Genomic DNA, 10,372 nt, shown 5'->3' with positions numbered 1-10,372 from the left:
TTTCTTGTTGGGTCAATCAATGAACACCCTTCTTTTCAGATGGACGACCTGGAAGCTCAAAGAATGATAAGGTGAATTGACTTCTTTCGTTAACATTTACATGATTCCTTATGATGCTTGGAGTTAACATCAAGTGGTTGAAATAGTGACTACAAAAATTTGATGTCTTTCGATGCAAGTAATATGCACATATTAATCCTTCAAATCTAGCTTTATTTTTCACTGATTGCTTGGAATCACCCATGAACCTTTCAAAAGGATACATCCACCTATAATGAGGAGGTTCTCAAAGATAAGCTTCATATGCAAGATGCACAGGTAGATGTTCCACGAAGTAAAAAAACAGGTGGAAATATTTGTTCCAACTTACAGAGAATAACTGGAATATTTTGGTCCAACTTAATGATGTCATCCACTATTAAACTCGACGCACAAATATCTCTAAAAAATTGAGTAATTTCAATTAGTGGATTAAACACATGTTTGGGCAGAGAACCGAACGCAATTGGTAGCAATTGTTCCATAAAAATGTCCCCCAGGAATTTGCTAGAATACACTCACTTATTTTTATGAAGATGTAATTTGCTAAAATACACCCACTTATTTTTATGAAGGTGTGTTTTAGCAACTTTAAATTATATATATATATATATATATATATATATATATATATATATATATATATATATATATATATATATATATATATATATATTATAAAATATTCTATTTAAAAAAAATAATATAATATAACTTTTGTCTATATACTTATTATTATATAAATTTTAACTATATATATATATATATATATATATATATATATATATATATATATATATATATATATATATATATATATATATATATATATATATATATATATATATATATATATATATATATATATATATATATGGCCATATCATATGAGAATGCCTTCTTTATATGATAATGTAAAAACGAATTTGAACCGCAGATTTTAAAATAAATGGTTGAGATTATGTGTGAATCTTTTTCTCTCTCTCATCCGATATTAAAATAAATGATGTAGGAGAGAGAAAAAAAGATTCACACATAATCTCCACCATTTATTTTAAAATCTAACGGTTTAGATTCATTCTCACATTCTCATATATATATATATATATATATATATATATATATATATATATATATATATATATATATATATATATATATATATATATATATATATATATATATATATATATATATATATATATATAGGGGACGACTCAAGTGACAACACTTGGTTATTATGAGAAATGAGAACATTGAATCACGACCATTAAATTTTGATTTTGTTGATTTTAATGAACTGGATTGGTTTCTCTTTTTAAAATAAATATTAAGGATAATAGAAAGAGAAACCAATCCAGTCCATTAAAATCAACAAAATCAAAATTTAAAATTGCAAAAATACCTCTTCTTCAATCTCCTTCAATCTTTTTGTTCAATCTTTTTCGAAACCTCTTCAATATTCTTCAATCCTCTTTACTTCAATATCTTAAAGAAGAAAAAAAATTAACATAAATTAAAATCCTAAATCAGTATAAATATTAATTAAACAAAATTATAAACGTTGAATCTGTGAAAGAAGGAAAATTTATATAAGCGAATCAGCGACGTGGGAATCACGTCACAGATTTTCCACGTGCTTTCCACGTCGCAATGTCCCCAACGGTAAAAAATATTAATGCGCTACCGACGTGGGAATCACGTCGCAACGTTCCCACGTGGTGTCCACTTCGCAAGTTCAAATGGTCGTTAGCATTAATGACTGCTGCTTGCCATAACCTGCACCTAGTCAAGTCAAAAGTTCAGTGTGATTTCCCTCTTAAAGTGTTGCGACGTGATATACATCTCACAACTTGAAATTTGAAAATTTTTAACTTTCCCACCATATATGTACGTTGCAGGTTTCTGATTTTTTTTTTTTATTTTAGATGTTGCGACGTGGGACTCACGTCAGAACCTTTTTTTTTTAAAATAATCTCTGACTCCCCATGTGATAACATAGTTTTGATTTTTAAATATTAAAAAAACATAGTGACGTGATTCCCACATTGCAACAACACTTTTTTTGCCACATGGTATCCACGTTACAAAATCACGTCGATGGGGAGCATATTTCTTGTAGTGTCTTCAACAATTGTCGAATTTTTGACCTTTTTCTTTAGTTAAATGTCTGTATAAAATTCTATCTGAGGTTCTTGCTAATAGGTTGAGACAAGTGATTGGAAGTGTTATTTCTGAATCTTAGTAAGCTTTTGTTAAAAATAGGCCGATTTTAGACGGCATCCTTATAGCTAATGAAATGGTGGATGATGTGCAGAGTTTGAAAAAAGAATTATTATTATTATTATTATTATTATTATTATTATTATTATTATTCAATGATGATTTTGAAAAACCTATGATTTAGTGGACTGGCGGTATTTGGATGACATTATGTGTAAAATGAAGTTTTCGACTGTGTGATAGAAATGGATCTATGAATGTGTTACTAAGACAACTACTTTTGTGCTTGTGAATGAAAGCCCAACCGATGAGTTTAAGTTGGAAAGAGATATTCGTCAAAGTGATCTATTTTCCCTTTTTCTTTTTTTGATAGCGATTGATGGGTTACATATTTTGATGAATGCTTTAGCTGAAAAATGCATGTATATAGGGTATGGTGTTAGAGCGTAAAATGTTGTTAATGTTTCTCATTTATAATCCACAGATGATATGTTATTGGTAGGGATTAAAAGTTGGGCTAATGTTCGAGTTTTCGACGCCAAGCTTGAATTGATGCGATAAGTAAGAAAGGAAACAACTTTGAAGGTATTTTGGTTTCAACAAGAAGTTTGTTGGTCTATCCTAGTCTAAGTCTCCCTTGCATGAGGGGAAGACGTTGGATGAGACTTAGAAATATTTTCTAAGTTTGAAGTTACGATTCGACGAAAGCAATACTGAAAATATATTCGACGAGGAGTTTGAATTTGAATAAAGAAATAATTGTATTTCGTCTTTATCAAGTTTCAAAGAAGAGACATGTGTAATCTCAAGATAAATGAAAGACATGCTGAGCGAAACGTGTCACTTTCTGGGAAAAAGACTGTTGATAGCAGTTATTTCTACTTAGTATATATAGGGGTCTTAGTGTTAGGATTTCCGGGTGTTCATTTGTGGTACAAACACTCATAAATACTCAAAGTATCTTTTGAATTGAGAAAATAATTGCTGAGAATGTACGCGTGAAAACACCATTATTTCGTTTCAGTTTACGGTTCGTTTACATTTCCAACATTTATCTTTCATTGCAATTTCTTTTACAAAAACAGTATTTATTGCATTTCCTTTATATTCTGCAAGCTATATCTTTTAAACAAATAATATCTAAATTATGAATGATGTTGAAGTGTTCAACATTCAAGAAAACATATATAATCTAAACAATAGCGCATGTCCTAGGATTCACTGGTTGATCATGTAAGTTAACCATTTTGTTGGAGACTAGAGGTTGTTTATCAATTTTCACAGTAAACAACAGGGTATGGGGTTGGAGCATAAAATGTTGTAAATGTTTCTCATTTATAATTCACCGATGATATGTTATTGGTGGGGATTAAAAGTTGGGCTAATGTCCGAGATTTAAAGGCGGTGTTGATTCTTTTTTAGATTATTTCGGGTTTAAAAGTAAACTTTTGATACTTATGTGTCATGAATTTCATGAAATGTATCCAATAAGACCTTGTAACTGATGTAAAAACCTATATTTTACATCGGGCCAATAAGATAACCGATGTTAAAACCTATATTTTACATCGGGCTATCAAGGCAACCGATGTTAAATACTGTAATTATTTATAAAAAATAGAATTAACCCCCTCTTACACATCATACGTAACAATCAACCAATGTGGTAGGTGTATTTTTTTACATCGGGCTGCTGCCCGATGTAAAATGTCTTTGATTTACTACATCACTTGACTTTACATCGGACCCAGACCCGATGTAAAATGTGTTTTTTGCCCGATATAAAAAGTATTTCCTGCACTAGTGAATATAGTAATTAGATTTGCCGCATTAATCCACATCAATAGATAGTTTACATGAACATTTATTTGCACATGCTCAAATTTCAACATGCAACCTTCCTTTCGCTTATTCCTTCTTAAAAAGTGAAATTCTAACTATTAATCTATTAGACTAAAAAAGAAATTAGATTCAATTTTTTCTCAATTAAATGCATTCTAGGATCTACGAGAATAGATTCATAAAAAAAATTGAATCAAGATATAAATGTTTGTGCAATTTAATTGCCGTCTAATTCAATTCAAAATTTGTCTAAATCGAATCATGTAATTGAAACAAAAATGCAAGTGATTCAATTCTGGTGTCAATTCATGCAATTGACACCAGAATTAAATCACTTGCATGAATTGACACCAGAATTGAATCACTTGCATTTTTGTATACTTTTTGATTGTTTCCAAGACATTTTACATTGAAGATAATTTTATCCAACTTTTTAAGTTGGGTAGATAAGAATTCACCTTCATTCAAATAAGAATCGAGAGAAACAAGGTTTTATATTCATGCATACTTTCCAAGAATATGGAATGAGGATAACACAACATAGAAGAAATACATTCATAATAAAAAACTAAGTATGCAACTAATGATATCACTCAAAACACTAATCCAAATTTTAAATCTAAGTAGAGATATAAACGTGGTTACTCCAGAGACGCTGTGCTGTCTCCGCGTGATACTCCGCCCGACGCTCCTTGATACGCTGCTGTGCCTCCGCACGATACTCCTTGATACGCTACTCTGCCTCCACACGATACTCCGCCTGATACTCCTTAATTCGTTGATCAGCCTCTGCATGACACTTCTGTATACGCTGCTCTTCCTCCGCACGAATCTCTTTGATACGATGCTCTGCCTCCGCACGACACTCCTTGATACGCTGCTCTGCATCCGCAAGAAACTCGGTACGACTCTCCTGGATACGCTGCTTTGCATCCGAAAGATACTCCTTGATACGCTGCTCTGCCTCTGCACGATACTCCATGATACGCTGCGCTGTCTCCGCACGACACTCCTTGATATGCTGCTCTGATTTCGATCGATACTCAGCATGACACTCGAGCATAAGCTGCCCTGATTCCGCACGATACTTCTTGATATGTTGCTCTGATTCCGCAAGAAACTCAGCACGACACCTCTTGATACCCTGCTCTGCATCTGCCTGACACTTCTTGATACGCTCTTTTGCATCGGCACGACACTCCTTGATACGCCGCTCTGCCTCTGGGCTACACTCCTTGATACACTGCTCTACCACCGCACGACGCTCCTTGATAAGCTGCTCAGCAACCGCACGAAACCTCTTGATACGCTGCTCTTCATTCGCGCGACAATCCTTAATACGCTGCTCAAGCCGCTTGGAACGCTGCTCTTGAGCCCCCTGAAGCAGCTCGAAACGCTGCTCTTCAGCCTCATGAATCTCCATAATACGCTTATCTATATACTCCTTGAAACGCTTTTCTGTAGACTGACGAGACAAAAGCGATTGCTCTAAGCGCGCAAACAATATATGAAAGTCCGAAGGACGACGAGGAACCTCCATTCTTGGACTAGTTACAGATCTTCCTTTACCATAAAGAGGAACCAATTTCTGTTCTTCAACAAGTGTTTTGCAAACAGGGCATCCTTGAGGATTAGAACGATGATGTAACCACCTGTAAAGACATGGCCAACAGAATAAATGACCACAAAGCGTCACCACTGGTTCCTGAGCCAAATCGAAACAAATGTTACATTCGAAATCAGCAGCGTCGATATTGGAACTCATTGTTTCTCCAAAACCACTCGACATTGGCATAACAAATTTATGATCAGTTAATATTATAAACAGGAAACCCTAAATTTGCTGTTTACATAAATATTGTGGAAGGTGCTAGGTTCTTATAAGATATAACTCTTTTAGGCGCGTATATTTTCGGTCTGCTAAATTTTTTATATTTACTACTCTCCATATTTTAAGGATTTTTTCTACGTTACCTTCACAAAAAACGAATAATTGTGGTGCCACTTACAAGTATGATCTATTATTCATAGAATTTAATTGATATGTATGGGCAAGTGTAAATAGTTTTTACACCATTAATTAATTAATCAATAAATTTTTTAATTAATCATATATATAAAGTATCACTTATAAGTTATAAATAATTGTGATATATTTATGATATAAATTCTTTTATACTGGAAATACATATAAATTAATCTCTTTAAATACCAATTCAAAATATATCATTATTGTAGAGAAGTATTAAATAATATTAAAAGAAATAATTTGTCTACAAAGTATTCAAAATATACCGTTGTAAATTTTTAATACTTAATTGTAGATTAATTATTTCTTCTAATAATATTATTTAATGCCTCTATATAATGATATGTTTTGAATAGGTATTAAAAATATTATTTTCAATTAATTTAGATTCTATGTTTTTTATTTAATTTTTTCAAATATTTTAAATAAGTGGTTCATTTAATTGAAATAAGTGGTTCAATTATTATTATTATTATTATTATTATTATTATTATTATTATTATTATTATTATTATTATTATTATTATTATTATTATTATTATTATTATTATTATTATTTGTAGTTCAACTAAAAAGATACTATCCATTAATGTTGCTTAAAAATTGAAAAATAATTAATTTGTAAAATAAATATCAACTAAGAGCGTAGAAAGTCACTAATTAAGGCAAGAGTTAGTAGAAGATGAGAAGTTGGGCCAATTATTATTTATCAGACGAATTGAATCGCGCACCTAATGAAAAATATATCAGTAGTCAACATAAAATGCGGATTGAATTACATGTTTAATTAAGAAATGTCTTATCTTATAAAATAAAATTAGAAGAATTACACTACATGCAAATTAGACCAAATATCTAATGAACTCAAATTGAAAACATATATTTAATGAAGTATAATAAAAAATAAACAAAATATACAAGCTTTATATGACGCTAGTCACTCAAACGGACACTACTATATGAGTTTTGATTTTTTCTTTACCCACCTCCCTATGGGGGTCACCCCCAGCGAAAAACCCATTTTACCCCGCTTCAGAAATGTATTTCCGAAATATTTTTTTTTTCTAAATTTTTCCAGACTTCGGAAGTGCATTTCCGAAAAAATCCCAAAAATTGAGATTTTGATTAATTCGGAGATACATCTCCGAAAAAAAAAAAAATCTAAAAATTCCAAAAATTAATTTTAGGATATGAATTAATTTATATATTATAAATTTGATATAATTTATGAGTAATAAATAATAATAATTATATATTTAGATATAATTTATTAGTTATGAATAATAATTATTATATATTTTTATTCTGATTCATATTTTAAAATTTAAAATTATTTTAATTAAAAAATTAAAATATTTTCACTTACAAAATGAGTTATAATTTTTTATTTATATATTTATATATTTATAATAATCATTATGTATTTACAAAAAAAATTAAAAAAATGAGTGTTTTAATTTATATATTTATATAATAATTATAATAATTATTATATATTTATAAAAATTATTATATATTTATATATTTATATAATAATTATTATATATTAATTATAAATATATTTATATATTTATATAATAATTATAAAATTAAAAAAATGAGTGTTTTAATTTATAATAATTATTATATATTTATATATTTATATATTAATTATTATATATTTATATATTATATATTTATATATTTCACTTACAAAATTAATAATTATTATTATATATTAATATATTTCTATTCTGATTCATAATTAAAAATGAGATAATTTTTTATTTAGTTTAAAAAAATTAAAAAAAGATTTTGTCTTAATTTTATTTAATGAATAAATTTTATATTTAATTCTATATAATTCAAAATTTACTTATGGAATTAAAATGTTTTTGATTTATATAAGTTAGTAAAATAATTTTTAACTTTCAAATAGTTTCGGATGTTTTGATTCACCTTGATTTTATTGATTCACCTTAATTTTATTGATTCACCTTGATTTTATACCTATTAATTGTATTGATTCACCTTGATTTTAATTTTTTTAATAATTATTAATTATTTCGGAAGTGTATATCCGAAACATTCCAAGACCAATTTGGTCTTGGAATATTTGGGAAGTTCATTTCCGAATTCCTCCAAGGGGGTGCGTTCGGAGATGAACTTCCGAAACACCACATTTTCTGAAAATGTAACTTTATTTCGGAGATGCATCTCTGAAATCAATATTTTATATTAAAAAAAACACGTTTTCGGAAGTTCATTTCCGAAAATACGTTTTTTAACAAAAAAAAGTACTTTTTCGGAAATGAACTTCCGAAACAAGGGGTAGTGTGGTAAATTCACCGGAGGTGGGCAAGAAGGTTAGGAGGTGGGTGAAGAAATTTTCTGAGTTTTTAATATCACACCGTCCAAATTGTGTAAAAGGACAAACAAACAAATTTAAAAATTTTATCAATTGGACTCCTGGAGGTACACAATCACCTTCTGGAATCATAATTTACTGATCTTCCAATAAAAAGGATCATTCTCAACTATGGATGGCAATTGGACCCATCTCAAGTGGGTATCCTAAAAAATTACCCACAACGGATAAGGTAAAAACCCACAAAATGGGTACGGATATGGGCACAAGCAATTACCCACGAAAATAAAAAAAATTCAATTCAATTTTTCTTAATTAAATGATTTCTAGGATTTTTAGAGCAAGAATTAGTTCCTAACTTCCTATAAAGATTGAATCAATTATAATCATATAGAATAATGTCCGTGCAATTTTACAACTAATTATACAACTAACATTATCACTAAAAACACTAATCCAAATTTTAAATCTAAATACATAGAGACAAACATTCAAATACTTCGTTTTTTACGATAACAACATAAAAATTTGAGTAGTTCACAAGCTAAACATTTCTCCTGAATTTGTGCTGATTTTTAAATCGAACTTTGAGAAAACTTTTCTATCTTTGACAATACTAAAAAAGAAAGAAGCAAAAACCACCCAAGAAAGAGTGGCCAAATTAGAACCCCTCATAACACATTAGGGAAAATAGCATTTCAATGCAACAAAACTAACTGGCATAGGTATAATGAGAATGATGAAAAAGGAAGGGAAAGAACTTATCAACAGGAATTAGGGAAAAACAAAAAATTCTGCTACGCATCCGCACAACACTCTTTGATACGCCAGTCAAGCCGCTCCAAACACTGCTCTTCAGACGCCTGAAGCCGCTCGATACTCTTCTATACGCTGATCTATACTCTCATTGAAACGCTGCTCTATAGACACGCGATACTCTTCGATACGCTGATCTATCTGCTCCCTGATATGCTGCTCTACAACCGCACGATACTCCTGGATACGCTCATCTATATACTCGTTGAAACGCTGCTCTGCAACCGCACGAAACTCCTCAATAGGCTGATCTATCTCCAAGCGCACATCCAACACATGAATGTCACGTGGAGCCTCAAGTTCCTCTTCCACAACAGTTTGTGGCCTCTGTCCTGAAGGACGAGGAGGAATCTCCATTCTTGAATCAGTTACCGATCTTCCTTTACCATAAAGAGGAACCAGTTTCTGTTCTTCAACAAGTGCTTTGCAAAGAGGACATCCTCGAGAACGAGAACGACGATGCAACCACCTGTAAAGACACGGCCAACAGAATAAATGACCACAGAGCGTCACCACTGGATCCCGAGCCAAATCGTAACAAATGTTGCATTCAAAATCAGCAGCACCGTTATTGGAACTGTTCCCCGAAGAAGATGATGCTGATTTCGTTGATTCTTCAAAACCACTCGACATTGTTCTAAAACCCTAAAATCACATTGAGAAAGAAAGAACAATGAGAAAGAAAAAGTTGCGATTGCGTTGAGAAAGAAAAAGTTGCGGAAAAGGGGAGCGTTGGAGTGAAAAGCCCTAAATTCGCTCCTCACATAAACCTTGTGGAAGTTTCTAGATACTTTGGGGCTTCACTCATCTATATTTTTGTTCTACCATTTCTTTTCTGCTTTTTATTTTATTTTATTTTATTTATTCTTGCAATCTTGTTTCTTTTTCATTCTTCTTGATTTTTGTTTTATTTTTAAGTATTATATTGTTATTATATGTAAATGATTATTATTATTTGTATTTGTATAAAATGATGTTTTTTATTAAGTTCAAATACAAATGAACACTTTCGTATCATTGAATTTAATTGGATATAAATATCTTAATATTCAATGCCACATAATTTTTTAATATTA

At 30.4% G+C, this 10,372-nt stretch overlaps 2 protein-coding genes across 2 annotated transcripts; both read right to left on the bottom strand.

Moving 5' to 3' along the window:
• Positions 1-4,837: 4,837 nt before the first annotated feature.
• On the bottom strand, positions 4,838-5,893 carry LOC131650036 (uncharacterized). Its single transcript, XM_058919777.1, has one exon. It carries the CDS (start codon positions 5,891-5,893, stop codon positions 4,838-4,840), a length of 1,056 nt encoding a protein of 351 aa, XP_058775760.1.
• A 2,928-nt stretch (positions 5,894-8,821) lies between these two features.
• On the bottom strand, positions 8,822-10,074 carry LOC131646816 (uncharacterized). The gene has a single exon (XM_058916772.1). The coding sequence runs from the start codon at positions 9,927-9,929 to the stop codon at positions 9,336-9,338; it is 594 nt and encodes a 197-aa protein (XP_058772755.1). The 5' UTR covers positions 9,930-10,074; the 3' UTR covers positions 8,822-9,335.
• Between the last annotated feature and the right edge of the window lie 298 nt (positions 10,075-10,372).

The sequence above is a fragment of the Vicia villosa genome, linkage group LG2 (assembly GCF_029867415.1).
Source record: "Vicia villosa cultivar HV-30 ecotype Madison, WI linkage group LG2, Vvil1.0, whole genome shotgun sequence".
Taxonomy (NCBI): Eukaryota; Viridiplantae; Streptophyta; class Magnoliopsida; order Fabales; family Fabaceae; genus Vicia; species Vicia villosa.
This window is presented reverse-complemented; position numbering and strand designations above follow the sequence as displayed.

Excerpts from the sequence above, each read along its gene's own strand:
- LOC131650036 (XM_058919777.1), bottom strand. The coding sequence starts at position 5,893 with ATGTCGAGTGGTTTTGGAGAAACAATGAGTTCCAATATCGACGCTGCT.
- LOC131646816 (XM_058916772.1), bottom strand. The coding sequence starts at position 9,929 with ATGTCGAGTGGTTTTGAAGAATCAACGAAATCAGCATCATCTTCTTCG.